Consider the following 21,849-nt stretch of genomic DNA (forward strand, 5'->3'; position numbering starts at 1 on the left):
GCCAGCCTGCAACTGGGCCTAGCTTATGTGTCCTGCTTTTACTTAACCTGTTGCTCTGAAGTAGGACCTCCGGTTGGTAACCATTTTCCCTGGACGTCGGGGCCTTTGTGGTTCCTGGTCCTGTGAGACTAGCTTCAGGTTTGCCAGGGACTTGTAGTCCTCCTGTGATTCCGGTTGTTCTTACTGGATGTGATGGATCCCTGCAGGCGTGGACCCGGTGTCCGGTAAATATAACGGGGTAAGCTTACTGAGCTCCTCTGCCCCCTTGGTTTCACTCTCCTTTTCTCCTCGCCGTCGGACACGCTTGGGGCCTTCACTACAAGGCAGCTGGCGTGCTACGTCTTCACCGCTCTCTGAGCGTCAGCACGCTCTCAGACACCCTCTGTCTGACTGCTCTGCTCTGAGCACTAATCTGTTCTGCACTGCCTGGCTGCACCTTCCCTATATATATCCCTATCAGGGCTCCCTCTGCTGGTATGAGGTGGAAGGTGGAGGTGTATGAATGTAGTGAGGGCCTCTTGTGGAGAAATCCAGCCGTGCACCCTTCTGGGTTCTGTGGCACCAATGCGCAGCAGGGTGCCACACGACCACGATCGTTATGCCCCTGCTACTATGACATGGTTGTCCACCTAAACTGACATCCCAAGCAAGTAGAGCACTAATTGGAGAAGCAGCCAAGAGGCCCATGGTCACTCTGGAGGAGCTGCAGAAATCCACAGCTTAGTTGGGAATATCTGCCCACTGGACAACTATTATATATGTGCCATATACGTCACAAAACAGGCGTTTATGGAAGAGTGGCAAGAAGAATGCCATTTTTGAAAACAAGCCATAAGAAGTCCCATTTGTAGTTTGCAAAAAGCTATGTAGGCTAGCTATCACGCGGAAGAAGGTGCTCTGGTCAGATGAGATCAAAGTAGAACTTTTTGGGCTAAATGCAAAACGCTATGTGTGGCAAAAAACTAACACTGCACATCACCCTGAAAACACCATCCCCACCATCAAACATGGTGGTGGTATCATTATGCTTTGGGGATGCTTTTCTTCAGCAGAAACAGGGAAGCTGGTCAGAGTTGATGGGAAGATGGATGGAGCTAAATACAGGGGAATCCTGGAGGAAAACCTGTTAGAAGCTGCAAAAGACTTGAGACTGGGGAGACGTAGGTACACCTTCAAGCAGGGAAGTGACCCTAAACCTACTACCAGAACTACAATGGAATGGTTTAGATCAGGGGTCTCAAACTCAGCTGGGCATATGGGCCGCACACAGAAAAACATTTAATTTGGGGGGCCGCATTATTTGCATGACAAAGTGACATTTTTAGTGATACCATTTTATTTTCCATACACCTTTTGAACTGGTCCTTATCTTGCAGACATGGTCTCCCCTCCAGGTCCCCCATATTGCAGACATGGTCTCCCCTCCAGATCCCCCATATTGCAGACATGGTCTCCCATCCAGGTCCCCCATATTGCAGACATGGTCCCCCATCCAGGTCCCCCATCCAGCAGACATAGTCTCCCATCCAGGTCCCTCATATTGCCGACATGGTCCCCCATATTGCAGACATGGTCCCCCATATTGCAGACATGGTCCCCCATCCAGGTCCCCCATATTGCAGACATGGTCTTTATATTGCTGACATGGTCCCCATATTGCAGACATGGTCCCCAATCCAGGTCCCTCATATTGAAGACATGGTCCACCATATTGCAGACATGGTCCCCTATCCAGGTCCCCCATATTGCAGACATGGTCCCCCATCCAGGTCCCCCATAATGCAGACATGGTCCCCCATATTGCAGACATGGTCCCCCATCCTGATCCTTATGTTGCAGACATGTCCCCCATCCAGGTCCCCCCCATACTGCGCACAGGGTCCCCATCCCCCCATACTGCACACAGGGTCCCCGTCCCCCCATACTGCGCTCAGGGTCCCCGTCCCCCCATACAGCGCTCAGGGTCCCCGTCCCCCCCATACAGCGCTCAGGGTCCCTGTCCCCCCCCCATACTGCGCTCAGGGTCCCCGCCCCCCCCATACTGCGTTCAGGGTCCCCATTCCCCCATACTGCGCACAGCGCCCCCCCATACTGTGCTGTATTTCACGACAGAGAAAAAAAAAAAAGATTCTCACCTGTCCTCCTCCGTTCCCTCGGCATCCTTTCTGCACCTGTGGCCCGCAGGCACAGACCCCGTAACGATCGCGGCTCTCTCCAGCAGCCGCCGACATCAGCACTGATAGGCCGGCGGCTGACACTGGTATTGCTGTGCTGAGAGCCGGTCTCTGCGCGGCAATACACTGTATTACAGCGCTGATGTAGGCTGCTGCTGAAGAGAGCCACGATAGTTACTGGGTCTATGTGCCTGCGGGCCGCAAGAAGCAGCCGGAGGGGCCGCATGCGGCCCACGGGCCGCTTGTTTGAGACCCCTGGTTTAGATCAAAGCATATTCATGTGTGTAAATGGCACAATCACAGTCCACACCTAAATACCATTTGGAATCTGTGGCAAGACTTGAAAATTGCAGCTCACTGACGCCTCCATCCGATCTCACTGAACTAGAGCTAATTTGCAAAGAAGAATGAGCAAAAATGTCAGCCTCTACATGTGCAAAGCTCTTAGAGACATACCCCAAAAGACTTGCAGTAATAATAGCAGCCAAGGGTGGTCCTACAAAGTATTGACTCAGGGGGGCCGAATACAAATGCACATCACAATTTTCAGATTTATATTTTTAAAATATTTAGAAAACCATGAATATTTCCTTTACACTTGACAAATACTTGCTACTTTGTGTTGGTATATCATATAAAATTCCAGTAAAATACATTTAAGTTTGTGGGTGTAATGTGAAAAAATGTTGAAAAGTTCATGGGATATGAATATTTTTTTCAAGGGACTGTAATATTACATATTTGACATAATACAAGACCCTGCAATAGATTATGTTTTTTTTTATTTTATTTGGCTCTCTTCTGTATGTAAGCCTCAATAATAGGGTCTTAATTATATAATTTTATGCAATACTATACGCCCGTGCCACCTTCACTTTTCACTGGGCATTATTTTTAAAAAACGCTGTTATGCCTTGATATTTCTGATACATTCTTATTATGTTACCTGCTGGCATTTCCCCTTTTAGAACACCCATTTTATGTGCCCATGGGCACAGATTCTCTTATGAACACAGATGGTTGAGTGTTTTCTACTATAGCACAGGTTAGTTAATAGGAATCTGTGCACTAGAATTGACTTCACACCTGCACTGGGCACAAAAAGTTGACATTCTGAGGGGGAATCAAAAGAAAAAGTTTGTTGTTCTCCTTATTAATCATGGGAGCCCATGTGCGACATATACTCCTGCATGGCTATACAGTGGCATACATCAGAGAAATTCATCTGTCACTTATGCTGGGAAATCACTGCACAGCCTTTGTAAAGATATGTCTTGATGTCAGGTTTTATCAAAACATATCTCTTTTTCTTTTCAAGTCTTGTTTGTCAAGTTTCTATTGATGGCGAAATGGTTGGAGAAGCTGAAGGCAAAAGTAAGAAATTAGCAGAGAACCAAGCTGCCAAAAAAGCTTTGCAAGCTGTTGGAAATCTAGTGAGTTTTCAGAGCTTTTCCTTCCTTCATTAACATTGCATAATATTCTGTTTAATGATCACACACATACACATATGGACAATACATGGTTGAAATGCAGAATGTATACAAAAAAAGAGGGTTTGTGGAAAGCCTTGGAGATTGCTTTGTTGCCCAGTCCTAATTATATTGGCCTAATTATTGAATTTTGTCTTTTTACTGCATGCTATCTTTTTTTAATATACTTTTGTATTAAAACACAAATATTTTTTTTCTCTCCCCAGAAGCACAAGAGCTTAAAGGGATTTTCTGGTCAAAAGTGATAAGTCTGCAGTCACTCTGTGTGACTGCAGATTTATGAATCCACCCCAGCGCAGGAACTATGCGCTGCGGGGATTCGCCAATATGAGACACGGTTACGGAGGGTATGTATGTGACGCGCCCCCTGGGCCTGTGCTGCTGCTGTGCAGGGGGAATACCCGGAGCCGGATCGCTGGGGGTTGAAGTTCTCCGTGGCGGTGACCCGGTCCGTGCCCAGGGTGGTCAAACCAGTGGCAGTCTAAATGTTGTAATAAGTGTCCGACTACGCCACCCGTGGATTGCGGTCAGTGGGGACCGCCGCTGCGCTGCCGACCGCTGAGGCTGATGTTGGTTGCGCAGCCGAGTATGGGATAACTCCCCACGGGAGGAGTATTGCCTCAGGGCAGCTAATGTGAGAGATGATGGGAGTGATGGTGTGAGCGTCCCAGTACTAATGGTGCTGGTGTGGCAAGGAATCACAGAGACGTGTGGTGCAGTTCAGGGTCTTTACTGATGGTACAAGGCAGACCCTCCCGGGAGTACTGGCTAGTATAAGGGGCCTGGTCAGTCTGCGAGCAAGCAGGAGTTCCCCTGGCCAGGTGGAGTTGTAGGCCTCCCCGTTTATCTGCACTCTTCCTGGCTACCTTGCAAGTGTATGGAGAGCGAGGCCTCGCCCACTGGCCGGGGTATGTATAACGCATACATACCCTCCATAACCGTATCTCATATTGGCGAATCCCCTCAGCGCACAGTGCCTGTGCTGGGGGGATTCATAAGCCTGCAGTCACACAGAGTGATTGCACACTTATCACTTTTGACCGGACAATCCCTTTAATGTTTACAGTCACTTTTAAGTGGAACAATACACATTATCCCTCCTATGGTACATTGCTTACATGCTGTCCCCTCCTATAAAATATTGCCTCCACATTTTTATCCTTCATGAACTAAAAGCCCCTACATGTCCTCCCTTATGAACTTATGAGCTGTAACTTCCGCACTGTCTTCTCTTATGAACTATAACCTCCACACAGTCTCCCTTTATGCACTGTAACTGCCACACATACTTCCCTTATGAACTATAATTGCCACACAGACCTCCCTTATGGACTGCAACTGCAGCACAGTCCTCCCTTATGAACTATAAACTCCACATCGTCCTACATTATGAACTATAACCACCAGACTATGACCCTTATGAACTAAAATCATTTCACTGATCCTTTAATAATAATTATAATAATAATTTTTATTTCTATAGTGCCAACATATTCTGCAGCACTTTATATTTTAGAGGTGAATTGTACAGACAATAAAAGACATTACAGAATAACAATAGTCACATAAATTAACCGATGCCAGGAAGAGTAAGGGCCCTGCTCGCAAGCATACAATCTATGAGGAAATAGGGAAGACACGAAAGGTGAATGGTAACAATTGCTTGTATTGTATGGCACTTCTGAACTATGGCATCTACAATGTCCTCACTATGTTTTCCACTATCCTGTTTACCCTCACACTGTCCCTATGTCCACACTGTACCCTCACGCTGCCCCCTCTTCACACTGTGCTTCATACTATCTCTCCACACTGTACTTCACCTACTGTACATCCCCCTCTCCATACTGCTAACCCACACTGTCCCCTTTCCATACTCTGCCCCTGTTCACTGTTTCTATCTCCACACTGTCCCTCCCTACAATGCCCCATCTCCATATTGTGCCTGACACTGTACCTAACACAGTGCCCCCTCTCCATACTGTACCCTCACACTGTCCACCCTCCTCATGCTGCCCCATCTCACTCTTTTCTCTCCTCTTCATACTGTCCCTTCTATACTGTGCCCTCACACTAACACCCCATCCCCAATTAAAATAAATTGTATCTTCGTCTCCATGGAGCGCTAACCTTCCTGCCATCTCCACCTCTTATGTGGTGCAACAGTGATATCAGCAGCATGATGATGTGAAGTCGTCCCCCTGTGATGCTGCAGCACCAACGCTCATATCTCCAATTGTATTTGCATCTGAAATTAATGTTAAAAGAAGAGAGCTGACATTCTATTGGTTCTCCAAGCCTGTTCTCAGTTTAACAACTGATTCAGAGAACCAAATCTCATTCCTGTGGGGTGGGAAAATGCTGTACCCTGAGAGACACATTAGATTGCCACCTCAGGCGAGATATTCATCAAGCCTCATGGCAGAAGCGGCCCTGCTGTCTTAGGCTTACACTTCTGCATTCTCTCACAATATTTCTCTTTATTAGCCATATGTTTCACCTCAGACACATTCACTTATTTCCAACCGCACAGCTTTATGGACAGACCAAAAGCTCACCCACAATCAGTATGGTGATTTTGAAGCCACAAGGCCATGGTCCTCTCTGAATGACACTACCCTCTACTGTAAGACAGCATCCAGGACCATCAGCCTAATGCTATCAAACATGAGATGATGACTTCATTGATGACAACAATTTGACAGCGTTTATCCAACATGCAAGGCAAATGCTTGAAATCAGTGGGGTGCAACACAAATGTCCAATACAGCACAACGTACCCCACAGCACACAAACATTATTCTGTAATGGGACATGTGAGGGATACTTGAGGTTTACATCCATAGACCACCCCCTCCTAGATAATAATCTCTTCAAGTGGTGTACTAAAATTGTTATACAGATCTATAGCAGAATATAAGATAATTATATTGGAAACTATTGTTTTTGAAAGTTTAATAGCAATGTGTCTTTTTTTTCTGTGCAGAATAATAAAAATTACATTGCACTGCTTCATATATACTCCCAGAAGAAAAAACAAGCTTTTAATTTTGATCGAGTGTCTCATGCAGGACTTTCACATAATCCTGAGTAAGTAGAGTACCCAGATTTAGGACTCATTCATCTTTGATTTGTCACATACATAAAACACAGACAATTGTCCATCAGTGTTTTGGAGCCTATTTTCATCAGTGTTTGGTCAGTGTGTCAGGTTTTATCATCAGTGCTGCAAAGCTTCGCATACCCATTGCAATATTAATCACGGTTAGCACACTGATGCCGTATGTGTGCTACAAGAATGGAAAAAAAAGGGGAAAAGGAAAAGAAAAAAAATCTAAATGAGGCCTTAGGGCTCATGCAGATATTCGTGGGTCTTGAACCTCTTGACACAGACTGGCCACGGCTCTCCTAACCCAAGCATGACAGCTTTATATATTTCTATGAAGCTGTCACGCTCAGGTTGGGTACTCACAGGTATTTTGTGCATTAGCGGTCCGTGCTCGGACCGATTTGCACGGACATTTGCATGAGCCCTTATACTGTGTCAATCACGGCCGTGCTGTCTCCCTTCATTCTGCTGATTGTTGGGGATCCCTTAACTGTTCACACTTTGATGGCTCATGCTTAGCATAGGCCAGGGATGTCAAACTCAAATATACAGAGGGCCACAATTAAATCTTGGACTAAGTCGCGGGCCAACCTTGATGTTTATATTAAAAAAATGTCTACAACTGAGGAAGTTATTCCTGATTATCAAATATAACGATGAACTTAGGGGATGTCCCACAAACAAAGTACATTTTAATGAATAGATCTTAGAATAAAATATTTGAATAATATAATGTGTTATGTAATAGCAGTAAAAAGCATATGGCCTAATTTCCTAATTTAAATATGTGATACTAAAGGATACAAAACCTTGAATAATACAGGAGATAAAGTATGATGCAAGCAAAAGTGCCCTCAAAATATTATGATACACCCACGGTGAATTCCTCCACAGTACCCTCCACACGCACAATATGATGACCCTACTGTACCCCCCTCCCTCAACCTCTTCTACAAAGAATAGTGACCCCATCACAGTATGATTCTCCAACTGTAATCCCCACACAGCTATCCACACAGTATAATGGCCACAAAGAGTCCTCCATACAGTATAATGACCACAAATAGTGCTTCATACAGTATAATGGGCCCCACATGGTGCTCCATACAGTATAATGGGCCCCACATAGTGCTCCATACAGTATAATGGCCACACAAAGTGCTCCATACAGTATAATGGCCTCACATAGTACTCCATACAGTATAATGGCTATAAAAAGTCCTCCATACAGTATAATGGCCACAAAAAGTCCTCCATACAGTATAATGGCCCCACATAGTGCTCCATATAGTATAATGGCCACAAAAAAAGTGCTTCATACAGTATAATAGCCCCACATAGTGCTCAATACAGTATAATGGCCACAAAAAGTCCTCCATACAATATAATGGCCTCACATAGTCCTCCGTACAGTATAATGGCTCCACATAGTGCTCAATACAGTATAATGGCCACAAAAAGTCCTCCATACAGTATAATGGCCCCACATAGTGTTCCATATAGTATAATGGCCACAAAAAGTGCTTCATACAGTATAATAGCCCCACATAGTGCTCAATACAGTATAATGGCCACAAAAAGTCCTCCATACAGTATAATGACCTCACATAGTCCTCCGTACAGTAAAATGGCCCCACATAGTCCTCCATACAGTATAATAGCCCCACATAGTGCTCAATACAGTATAATGGCCACAAAAAGTCCTCCATACAGTATAATGGCCTCACATAGTGCTCCATACAGTATAATGGCCACAAAAAGTGCTCCATATGGTATAATGGCCATAAAAAAGTCCTCAATACAGTATAATGGCCACAAAAAGTCCTCCATACAGTATAATGGCCCCACATAGTGCTCCATATAGTATAATGGCCACAAAAAGTGCTTCATACAGTACAATGACCACAAAAAGTGCTTCATACAGTATAATGGCTAAAAAAAGTGCTCCATACAGTACAATGGCTTCACATAGTGCTCTATTCAGTATAATGGCCACAAAAAGTGCTCCATACAGTATAATGGCCCCACATAGTGCTCCATACAGTATAATGGCCTCACATAGTGCTCCATACAGAATAATGGGCCCCACTTAGTGCTCCATATAGTATAATGAGCACCACATAGCACAAAGCAAATGGAATGGAGGTTTATCCTCTTTAGCGATGAGTCCAGCTTTTTTCTTAGATGTATCGCTGTGAAGAGGCCTTCACAAGGGAATGTGAAAGTGTCCCAGGCGCCATTTTTCAACAACCAAGGGAACAGTGGGGAAAAAAAGTATTTAGTCAGCCACCAATTGTGCAAGTTCTCCCACTTAAAAAGATGAGAGAGGCATGTAATTGACATCATAGGTAGACCTCAACTTTGAGAGACAAAATGAGAAAACCAATCCTGAAAATCACATTGTCTGATTTGGAAAAAAAAAAAAAAAAATTTTGGTGGAAAATAAGTATTTGGTCAATTACAAAAGTTCATCTCAATACTTTGTTATATATCCTTTGTTGGCAATGACAGAGGTCAAACGTTTTCTGTAAGTCTTTACAAGGTTGGCACACACTGATGCTGGTATGTTGGCCCATTCCTCCATGCAGATCTCCTCTAGAGCAGTGATGTTTTGGGGCTGTCGCTGGGCAACACAGACTTTCAACTCCCTTCAAAGGTTTTCTATAGGGTTTAGATCTAGAGACTGGCTAGGCCACTTCAGGACCTTGAAATGCGTCTTACGAAGCCACTCCTTCGTTGCCCTGGCGGTGTGCTTGGGATCATTGTCATGCTGAAAGACCCAGCCATGTTTCACCTTCAATGCCCTTGCTGATGCTAAGGAGGTTTGCACTCAAAATTTCACGATACATGGCCCATTCATTCGTTCATATACATGGATAAGTCGTCCTGGTACCTTGGCAGAGAAACAGCCCCAAAGCATGATGTTGCCACCCCCATGCTTCACAGTAGGTATGGTGTTTTTTGGATGCAACTCAGCATTCTTTCTCCTCCAAACACAATGAGTTGTGTTTCTACCAAACAGTTCAACTTTGGTTTCATCTGACCATATGACATTCTCCCAATACTCTTCTGAATCATCTAAATGCTCTCTAGCAAACTTCAGACGGGCCTGGACATATAATGGCTTAGGCAGGGGAACACGTCTGCATAATCTGAGTCCCTTGCGGCATAGTGTGTTACTGATGGTAGCCTGTGTAATGTTGGTCCCAGCTCTCAGCAGGTCATTCACTATGTCCCCCGTGTGGTTCTGGGATTTTTGCTCACCGTTCTTAAGATCATTTTGACCCCACGGGGTGAGATCTTGGGTGGAGCCCCAGATCGAGGGAGATTATCAGTGGTCTTGTATGTCTTCCATTTTCTAATTATTGCTCCCACAGTTGATTTCTTCACACCAAGCTGCTTGCCTATTGCAGATTCAGTCTTCCCAGCCTGGTGCAGAGCTACAGTTTTGTTTCTGGTGTCCTTCGACAGCTCTTTGGTCTTCACCATAGTGGAGTTTAGAGTGTGACTGTTTGAGGTTGCGAACAGGTGTCTTTTATACTGATAACAAGTTCAAACAGGTGCCAGTACTACAGGTAATGAGTGGAGGACAGAGGAGCCTCTTAAAGAATAAGTTACAGATCTGTGAGAGCCAGAAATCTTGCTTGTTTGTAATTGACCAAATACTTACTTTCCACCAAAATTTAAAAAAAATTTCTTTCCAAACCAGACAATGTGATTTTCAGGATTTGTTTTCTCATTTTGTCTCTCATAGTTGAGGTCTACCTATGATGTCAATTACAGGCCTCTCTCATCTTTTTAGGTGGGAGAACTTGCACAATTGGTGGCTGACTAAATACTTTTTTTCCCCACTGTACATGTTGCTGTTGCTACTGTGAGCAGCCTGTGTGGTATAATCCTTTTACCATGGACTGCAGTGTCTCATTATTCTAAAACGTTACCTTCTTGGTGTTGCAATTTCAACACCATATACACATGTACTGTATTCTTTAAGCAAAATATATATATATATATATATTGCCATTTATATAGTTATGCCTTTTATATTTTTATTGCCTTTTAGGTTTATCTACAGGGTCATATCTGGAGATAGACAGTTTACCCCATCAAGTGCAAAAAGTAGTATAAAGCAAGCCAAAAATGAGGCAGCCTATCTTGCCCTACAAGAAATCAAAAGAGGAGCTCCAGATGACCTTCCGGTACACCATAGTATATTATGTATATAACATATCATAAGCAATAGCCAGCATGGTTTTATGAAAGACAGAAATTGTTAAACTATGTAACTTAAAGGAGTTTACCCACGAACAAAGTTAATTTTAATCAACATTTTAATCAATAAATGTATGAATAATAATAATTTCCACAATTGCATGTGTTTAAAATTTTTTTCCTGTGCTGAGATAATTTTATAAATGTGCTCCTATTGTGTACTGTGTTATGGCTTGTGTCTGACCTTGCTGGAACATGGTCTGATCATACCACATCTCCTGCGCATTTGATTAAATGTTGATTAAAATTACCTTTGTTTGTTTGAAAAACCCTTTGAACACAAGAGCAATTGAAGAAATAGACGGCACTCAACAGAAGCAGACTTTTTCTTTTTTTTATATAAACCCATAAAAGTGGTGCAAACGGACAAATGAAGTAGCCGAGACACTGCATCTGGTGAGTGCCACCTATGTCTTCTACTGCACTTGTCATAAGGGCTACAATATTGTATGCTGAGCACTATCTATTGTAGCAGCAGTGGTGGGGGTAGAAAAAAGGAAAAAATAATAATCCATGTGCATGATTGTGTCACGCAAGGTGTGGGAAACACTTAGTGAAACACAAAAGGAAGAGGGAAAGGGAGCCCAGACTCTAGGGAAAGGGGGATTGGAGACCTCCTAGGCTGATCTAGTCTCCACTAACGTCCCTATATTGGCTCTTCACCAATCGCCGCATGCGAACCTTGCCCTGTCTTTTCCTAGAGTTTGGCCCTGACTAGAAAGAGAGTGGGATGAAAAAACGGAAAATAGCTTAGCTTTTAGTCAACTTCAGAGAGATGAACACCCGACCTCATACCTCGAGAGAGGATGAAGTAATGCACTTGCTACGAGCCTTCACGAAGGGTAATGTGAGTATTGCCGGCACCTCCCTCAAGCAGACAGTAAGTATTTATACACCCAGGCCAGGGTGTTAATTAGCCAGAGAAAGGTAGCCGCTGGGTCCTAGAGAGACAGCCTCTAAGAAGGTGTCTGTAATGCCAAATGTAGAGATCTCCTGCAACCAACTGCAGGGCGACTGTCTGTCACTTCTGACACACCCGTGCCAGTACCCCCTCCTCTATGAGTGACCTCCGGACACTCAGAACCGGGTTTCTCAGGATAAGAGGTGTGGAATGAACGAACCAACCTGGGAGCGTTCACCTCTGATGCTAAAACACACATCCTCTCCTCTACACCATAACTCTTCCAGTGCACCAAATATTGTAGAGAACGACGTTGGAGACAAGAATCTACAATCCTCAAAATCTGGAGCTCCAGATTACCATCAACCATTACTGGGGGCGGTGGTAGAGGTGAGGGCTTAAGAGGTTCCACATGCTTCTTGAGTAAGGACCTGTGGAACACGTTATGGACCTTAAAGGCCTGAGGAAGTTCAAACGCTGCTGGGTTAATGAAGGCGGTTATTTTATAGGGACAAATAAACCTAGGTTCCAGCTTCCAAGAAGGAACTTTCAATCTTATATTCCTGGTAGACAACCACACAAAGTCATTCACATTCAGATCTGGACCTGGCAAGCGTTTTCTATCAGCCATATGTTTATACCTGTCACCCATGATCTTTAAATTACTCAGAACACCCTGCCATACCGAAGAGAGCGACGAAGCAAACCGTTCCTCCTCAGGAACTCCCGAAGCTCCTCCCCCACTAAAGATACCAAACTGTGGGTGATAACCATATGCACCGAAGAACAGTGACCTGCCAGTGGATTCTTGACCATGATTATTAATGGCAAATTCTTCCAGCGGTAAGTAGGATGCCCAATCCTCCTGATTTTCGGAGACGAAACACCTGAGGTAGGTCTCTATTGGTCTAATGCTGATTGACACGCTCGGTCTCTCCATTTGACTGAGGGTGGAAGGCAGAGGAAAAGGACAGCTGCACCCCCAGTTGAGAACAGAATACCTTCCAGAACTTGGAAACAAACTTGATCCCCCGATCTGACACCACATCGGAGGGAACCCCGTGAAGCTTCACGATCTCATTTATGAACACCTGAGCAAGTGTCTTGGCATTTGGAAGTGCAGGTAATGCGACGAAGTGAACCATTTTACTGAACCTATCTACAACCACCAACACCACCGTTTTGCCTGCAGAAACCGGTAGGTCAGTGATAAAATCCATGGACAAGCGTGTCCATGGCCTACTAGGGATAGGTAGCGGAAGAAGAGTACCAGACGGACGGGTATGCGAAACCTTAGAACGCGCGCAAATACTACAAGCAGATACATGTTCAATCACATCCCGATGCAACCCTGGCCACCAAAAACGACGAGAGATGAGGTCCGTAGTTGACTTACCACCTGGATGCCCAGAAAGCACAGAGTTATGATGTTCCTTAATTACTTTGTAGCGTAGATTAGATGGTCCCCCTGAGCCTCCAACACCTCACCCTCCAGTTCAGGATACAGTGCCAAAATGACTACCCCTTTCTGTAATATCAGGGCAGGATTCTCATGGTCACCACACCAGGAAAGCTCCGTGACAAAGCATCAGCCTTGGCATTTTTGACCCCTGGATGAAAAGTGACAACAAAATTGAACCTAGTAAAAAACAGAGACCATCTGGCTTGCCTAGGGTTGAGACGTTTAGCTGACTGGAGATATGACAGATTCTTATGGTCAGTAATAACAGTAATAGGATGGACAGCCCCTCCAACCAATGTCGCCATCCTTCTAACGCCAATTTGATTGCCAAAAGTTCCCTATTACCCACGTCATCATTTCTCTCAGCCGAAGACAATTTTTTAGAAAAGAAGGCACATGGACGCCATTTACCAGGGAACCGACCCTGAGACAACACAGCCCCAACCCCGACATCCGATGCATCAGCCTCCACAATAAAGGGTTGGGAAACATCGGGTTGACTGAGTATAGGTGCAGTGGCAAAATGATTCTTTAAGGAAGAAAAAGCCTGGAGGGAAGCATCCGACCATTTGGAAAATCAGACCCCCTCTTAGTCATGACAGTAAGGGGTTTCACAATTACCGAGTCATTTTGGATGAATTTCCTGTAAAAATTAGTAAAGCCCAGAAAACATTGTAGAGCCTTCAGGTTCTCGGGACGGTCCCAATCAATAACTGCACGGATCTTCTCCGGATCCATCCGAAAACCTGAAGATGACAAGAAGTACCCCAAAAACTGCACCTCCTGGACAGCGAAAACACATTTTTCCAGTTTGGCATAAAGTTTGTTACCCTTTAATATCTGGAGTACCTACTTAAAATGCCCCCGATGTTTAATATCCCCCCCATTACAGAACTAATAGCACAAATGAAGCATTATATGGAGGTAGAACAACAAGACGCCCTATGTAATAAAGAGAAGCAAGCATGCAAATTCCTTCTAAAATAGAAACAGTTTATTATAAATTGCTGCTCAATAGAGAACAAAAGGAAAATGGTAGAACCCTTTACATCTACAGCATGGTATATACTAGAAGATCTCAAAAATAACTTCGTTTAACTTAAAATGAATAAGAGAATGGTCAGGAGAACAATCAATGGGCCAGGACTTCTGACATAGATATAAATGCATTAATTATCCATGATGGCTTCAATGAGATATAAGACATACTGTCAACTAATTCATTTTGTTGTTTGTTATATCTGTTATACCAATTAAATATATGAATAGAGTTGTTATAGACCCAGTCTGCGTACGGGCACTCTTACCTCTCTATGTACCAGATTAGATGTATGTTATGTATTTGTGTTTTGAAAAATCAAATAAAAATGATGTTGAAAAAAAAAAATTCCCCCGATGTGTCTCAAAATCAGGTGAGTAAACCAAAATATTGTCCAGATAAACCACCACAAACCTCCTCACCAAATGATGGAAAATATAACTTATGAAATGCTGGAATACCGCAGGTTCATTAGTCAAACCGGAAGGCATAACCAGACTCTCGAAATGCCCTTCAGGGGTATTGACCGCTGTCTTCCATTCGTCCCTTTCTCTGATTCTAACCAGATTGTAGACTCCCCTTAAATCCAACTTGGAGAATACCTTAGCTCCTACAACCTGGCTGAACAAATCAGGAATCAGAGATTTAATTTGAATTAATAACCGGAAATCTAAACAGGGACGTAGACCTCCATCTTTTTTCTTCACAAAGAAGAACTGTGACAGAAAAGCAGGCAAGATTTCCATAGAGACTGTAGAAAGGGAAATATCTAAATAGTTCTCATGGCAGTAATCTCCCGATTCAATAGTCTCCCCGATTTGCCAATCCACCAACGGATTATGTTTAACAAACCAAGGAATACCCAAAACAATAGATGTGGAAAGATTGTCAAGGACATAGAAAGGGATTATTTCACAATGAACTGACCCCACCCTCAGTTTTATATTATGTACAATCTGAGTAAATGCTTTCTGTGCATGTGGCGCCGAGTCGATGGCGAAGATGGAAATAGGTTTAGCTAAAGTACCGCAAGCAAGACCATGAGTTTTCACGAACTTAGCATCAACCATGCTGACTCCGGCTCTACTGTCAAACACAGAACTGCAGGTTGGCAACCGAGAACTGCAGGTTGGCAACAAATGCACCCCTTGTTTATCCAACTCCAGACTACCAAGAGTTAATCGAGTCTCCTTTTGTTTAGGAATTGAAGGACAGGTCCCAACAAAATATCCCTTTTTCCCACAAAAATAACATATGCCTTTTTTCTTGCGAATCTCCGGGGAAGTGTATGATGCAGAGACACCCCCTAACTGGATGGGTTCCTCCACCTTCCCCAGTACTGGTTCACCCCCAGACCGCTCCCCTGGCAGAGGTGCACAACCCAGACAAGAAGGCCCCAGAGAAGGTGGTCTCACCCGTCTATCCCAAAGGAATCTATCAAGACGTATGGCCAACGACATGGCAGCCTCCAAGGACTCAGTGTTTCATATACTGACAAGGCAACTTTCAACCTTTCAGTAAGCCCCTCACAAAATTGACTTCTAAGGGCTGAGTCATTCCATTTGGAATCTGTTACCCATCTACGGAATTCAGAACTGTATGTCTCTAGTGCCCGATTCCCCTGCTGAAGGCGACGTAGCCTAGACTCAGCCAAGGCGACTCGGTCAGGGTCATCATAGATGAGGACCAGAGACCCGAAAAACCCAGCCCAGACTCTAGGGAAAGGAGGAAGTGGAGACCTCCTGGGCTGTTCTAGTATCACCCTGTCTCCTCCAACGTCCCTATATTGGCTCTTCACCAGTCGCCGCACGCGAACCTTGCCCTGTCTTTCCCTGGCGTTTGGCCCTGGCTAGGGAAAGGAGGGGGTTGAGCGCTAGTCGATCCCCACTGACCACTAAAGACAACAAGGGTAACAAACAAGGGAAGATAGTTTAGCTTTTAGTCGGCTTCAGAGAGATCAACACCCATCCTCATAGCTCCTGAGAGGATGAAGTAATGCACTTGCTCCAAGCCTTCACAAAGGGTAATGTGAGTATCGCCGGCACCTCCCTCAAGCAGACAGCAGGTATTTATACACCCAGGCCAGGGTGTTAATTAGTCAGAGGAAGGAAGCTGCTGGGTCCTAGAGAGACAGCCTCTAAGGAGGTGTCTGTAATGCCAAGCGTAGAGATCTCCTGCAACCAACTGCAGGGTGACTGTCTGTCACTTCTGACACATCCGTGACAGATTGGAAGCGACAGTTGTGCCAAGTTGTTTTCTATTGTTTGGACTAAGTCGACCCCATACTTTACTGTATATCTTTTGTTCCATGTCAGCACTTCAAGTGGCACACAGCACTCACCACTCAATGGGACCACACCTTTCCAATTTATGGGCACCCAATAGCCCACTCCTACTAACCTGATTGCATATAATATCTGCTGATCACACTCGGTCTTACCAGCGAGCACCAGACTTTGTTTTGGGCTGAGCGAGATAACTCTATCTCCCAGAAGCCTCTAATTTTTTCTAACAGTCACAGTAACATTCACACACATTGAAATAGCAGGGCACCACAGGTCATCATCTCGCTGGTGCTCCAACACAAGAAAATATGTCAAGTGTAACAAAACATACATACAATAATGTACATAGTGTAATTAATTAGATTTCAAGCAGTCCTCAGCTAATGCCTAATCATGAAATAATTCTGCTACAAGAAGGATATACAGCAGTCCATAATCTGCAACAGATGGAGGTTTCATTATTACCCTCCTTACAAGCTGACCTAGGCATAATGTTTAGATATTTCCCCTTAGCAAATGAAAATCATAATGCATATACTGTATGTCTCATAATAATATGGAAAGAAAAAAATCTATATATACAGAAACACATGTCTGGCATATTTCAAACTCAATGGATTCTTACTCATAGCAACATAACCAATGTATGAAATGGCTCAAAGTGCTTGTTTACAAGGACAGGGGACAGAAGGGGGAACTACGACAGTCTACTTGGTCCACTACTACACGTTACGTCATATAGAAGCTGTGAAGACACAGCTTCTAATCTTACTTAGCCAGATGTCTAGATTTGTTAAGCCAAGAGAAATACACTATGGTATTTGTGTTGACTTTTGAATGTACAGTACAGACCAAAAGTTTGGACACACCTTCTCATTTAAAGATTTTTCTGTATTTTCATGACTTGAAAATTGTACATTCACACTGAAGGCATCAAAACTATGAATTAACACATGTGGAATCATATACTTAACAAAAAAGTGTTAAACGACTGAAAATATGTCTTATATTCTAGGTTCTTCAAAGTAGCCACCTTTTGCTTTGATGACTGCTTTGCACACTCTTGGCATTCTCTTGATGAGCTTCAAGAGGTAGTCACCGGAAATGGTTTTCACTTCACATGTGTGCCCTGTAAGGTTTAATAAGTGGGATTTCTTGCCTTATAAATGGGGTTGGGACCATCAGTTGTGTTGTGCAGAAGTCTGGTGGATACACAACTGATAGTCCTACTGAATAGACTGTTAGAATTTGTATTATAGCAAGAAAAAAGCAGCTAAGTAAAGAAAAACGAATGGCCATCATTACTTTAAGAAATGAAGGTCAGTCAGTCAAAAAAATTGGGCAAAATTTGAATGTGTCCCCAAGTGCAGTTGCAAAAACCATCAAGCGCTACAAAGAAACGGGCTCACATGAGGATCGCCCCAGGAAAGGAGGACCAAGACTCACTTCTGCTTCTGAGGATAAGTTTATCTGAGTCACCAGAAATCGCAGGTTGACAGCAGCTCAGATTAGAGACCAGGTCAATGCCACACAGAGTTCTAGCAGCAGACACATCTCTACAACAACTGTTAAGAGGAGACTTTGTGCAGCAGGCCTTCATGGTAAAATACTGCTAGGAAACCACTGCTAAGGACAGGCAACGAGCAGAAGAGACTTGTTTGGGCTAAAGAACACAAGGAATGGACATTAGACCAGTGGAAACCTGTGCTTTGGTCTGATGAGTCCAAATTTGAGATCTTTGGTTCTAACCACCTTGTCTTCGTGCGACGCAGAAAAGGTGAACGGATGGACTCTACATGCCTGGTTCCCACCGTGAAGCATGGAGGAGGTGTGATGGTGTGGGGGTGCTTTGCTGGTGACACTATTGGGGATTTATTCAAAATGGAAGGCATACTGAACCAGCATGGCTATCACAGCATCTTGCAGCGGCATGCTATTACATCCGGTTTGCGTTTAGTTGGACCATCATTTATTTTTCAACAGGACCATGACCCCAAACACACCTCCAGGCTGTGTAAGGGCTATTTGACCAAGAACGAGAGTGATGGGGTGCTACGCCAGATGACCTGGCCTCCACAGTCACCAGACCTGAACCCAATGGAGATGGTTTGGGGTGAGCTGGACCGCAGAGTGAAGGCAAAAGGGCCAACAAGTGCTAAGCATCTCTGGGAACTCCTTCAAGATTGTTGGAAGACCATTTCCAGTGACTAACTCTTGAAGCTCATCAAGAGAATGCCAAGAGTGTGCAAAGCAGTCATCAAAGCAAAAGGTGGCTACTTTCAAGAGCCTAGAATATAAGACATATTTTCAGTTGTTTCACACTTTTTTGTTAAGTATATAATTCCACATGTGTTTATTCATAGTTTTGATGCCTTCAGTGTGAATGTACAATTTTCAAAGTCATGAAAATACAGAAAAATCTTTAAATGAGAAGGTGTGTCCAAACTTTTGGTCTGTACTGTGTATATATATATATATATATATATATATATATATATATATATATATATAATCCCTATATAGTTCCCTGGAAATAAGAATGCAGTACTATATATTTGTATATATCCATTTTTGCTGGATACATAAATTTTTTTTTCTCCTAGGACTTACCTGAAGTTTTCATAGATTACTCTGGTTCTGAAAATTCTTCTTTCTCTGGAAGGTACAGTTATTTTTTGGTTCATATAATTATAAAAATGGGAAAAGAAAAAGGGAAAAAATCCTCCAGTGAATAAAAAAAATAAAAAATCTTATTTTAATAAATACGTTTTTTATTAATCTGTCATAGGAAGATTAAAACATGCAAACACCTTTAGTATATCCAAGGAACAGAGACCGACGCGTTTCGGCGAAGCGCCTTAATCATGGTCATGTAATTATTATACTTTTAAAAGGGTAGTAAACATCCATTATTTAAAAGGTTTTTTTTCTTTCTAGCTAGGATGCCCCATCACTTACTGGTTGGTGAGGGTCCAACTTACAGACTTAGGGCTCACACTCATCAGCGTAAATAAAATTGGTCCAATGTTGTTCTTGAAAAGTAGGACGAGTGTCATGCGAGTATAATGTGATTTTTCTCACCTAGCATCTGTATGACATGCGTATGCAATCCAAATGCAATGTGTTTTTAACATCAGCTTTTACATACAGTAATTTTCTGTAATTTAAAGCTAGTTTTCTAACGAAGCAAGCAATCTTTTATACAGATATAGATAGAAAGAAATAGGTCAGTGAGATATATCATCATTGCAGTGCGTGTGTAGCTTACTGTACATGTATGTAGCTAATAATTAAAGATTGTTTAGAAAATAAATGGTATGGAGTCATTAATTTTCTTAACCAGCTTGAAGGAAAGCGGATGTGTGTGGACTGATGTTTATAGTCTGGGAAGGGGGTAATAAACATGGAGCTTCCCAGGTTATTAATATCAGCTCACAGCTGTCTACGTAGCCTTTACTGGTTATTAACAAGGGGTGACAGCAAAAAAAAAAATGGCGTGGGGTCCCTCTTATTTTTATTAACCAGCAAAGGCTAAACAGACAGGCTAGGAAGGGGCCATGGATATTGGCCACCTCCCAGACTAAGAACATTAACCTTCAGTCACCCCAGAAATGGCGCCTCTCCATTACTAACCCCTGGGCTTGATGTCAGATGACATTACAAAGGTGATATCAACCTCAATACTATTACCCCACTTGCCACCATACCAGGGCAAGTGGGAAGAGTCGAGGCTAAGCGCCAGAATTGGTGCATCTACTGGATGCGCTATTTCTGGGGCAGCTGAGGGCTGATGTTCTTAGTTTGGAAGGGGAGCCAATATCCATGGCCCCTTCCTACGGTATTAATATCAGCCCACAGATGTCTGCCTAGCCTTTACTGGTTATTAAAAATAGGGATGACCCCACGTCATTTTTTGTGTGGGGTCACCCCTTGTTAATAACCAGAAAAGGCTAAGTAGATAGCTGTGAGCTGATATTAAAAGCCTAGGAAGCTCCATGTTTATTACCCTCGTCCCAGACTATAAACATCAGCCATCAGCTGTCGTCTTTCCCTCAGCTGGTTAAGAATAATATGGGGGACCCCATGCCATTTTTTTCTTTTATTATATCCATATTTATGCTATTCTATTCTGACAGTTCACACTGTGAATTTACTGTACTCGGCTAATGAAATGTCGGGTTTCCTATGAGATGGTCCACGTGTATGGTCCACCCACTGACTTGCATTGGCGAGTCTTCTCCGATATACGCACCCACTTGCAGCATGCTGCGATTTTTTTTCTCAGTCCGATCCCAGCTGAGAAAAAAATCGCAGATGAACACAGAATCATAGACTAACATTAGTCAGAGTGCAATCCGATTTTTTATCGGATTGCACACATCCGTTTTAAACGCAGATGAGTATGAGCCCTTAGAATGAGGAGACTTTAACACTAGTCAAGCGTTCCTTCAGTTAATTGATCTGTATTATAGTTTCCTTCTCAGCGCATGCTTCTGTGCGGGAAAAATGCTGAAGGACCTCTGCTACAGAGAGAATTGATTTGCACACACTCACTCTTACAGTTTTCTTTCATAGCTGGTCAGCATTCTAGTCACAAAACAAAATTGAACCCTTGCTTGGCTGAATACTACCCAGGCATCAGCTTCCCTGATAGGTGGCCTTCAACCAACCACCTGTAAAAGAAACAAAAACTATGTATTATCTCAAACCAATAGCACAAACTAGCAACTAGGTGATCTTAGTATCAGAGTCTCTTTAAAAGACACTTCTACTTCTTCAGAACGTTTTCCTAAAACTACTTTGTAAACCCAATAATGAATCAGGCTAACACCTGGACTGACTTGTGGCTACAGAAAAAACCACACTATGAAGAGAAGGACAGGCTACACTACTTATAATTTCATAAAAATCCTGGCCAAAAACTGGAGGTACCAAACTCCTCATCAAACAATGCTTTGCTAGGGATAGCCACCTTTTACTGGATTCCTTATACTTCACCCAGCTTTTCCTGGATGATATATACACTTCCTGGAGCCCCGGTTTTGCAAATTTTCCCACCTACAAAGAATGGAGAGGTCAGTAATTTTTATCATAGGTACACTTCACCTGTGAAAGAC

The 21,849-nt window shown here is 43.3% G+C and overlaps 1 protein-coding gene across 4 annotated transcripts in view; it reads left to right on the plus strand.

Annotated features, from left to right (window-relative positions):
- Positions 1 to 21,849, plus strand: part of LOC141257723 (interferon-induced, double-stranded RNA-activated protein kinase-like) — a 153,963-nt gene that overhangs the window by 26,231 nt on the left and 105,883 nt on the right. For all 4 annotated transcript variants that reach the window (XM_073672617.1, XM_073672618.1, XM_073672619.1 and 1 more), the window contains exons 5-8: positions 3,493 to 3,607; positions 6,651 to 6,754; positions 10,837 to 10,972; positions 19,336 to 19,394. In XM_073672617.1, coding sequence (XP_073528718.1) covers positions 3,493 to 3,607; positions 6,651 to 6,754; positions 10,837 to 10,972; positions 19,336 to 19,394 — 414 coding nt within the window. The remainder of the gene's footprint in view (positions 1 to 3,492; positions 3,608 to 6,650; positions 6,755 to 10,836; positions 10,973 to 19,335; positions 19,395 to 21,849) is intronic.

This window comes from Phyllobates terribilis, unplaced genomic scaffold (genome assembly GCF_046119375.1).
Source record: "Phyllobates terribilis strain yellow unplaced genomic scaffold, ASM4611937v1 Scaffold_3__8_contigs__length_932513732, whole genome shotgun sequence".
Lineage (NCBI taxonomy): Eukaryota > Metazoa > Chordata > Amphibia > Anura > Dendrobatidae > Phyllobates > Phyllobates terribilis.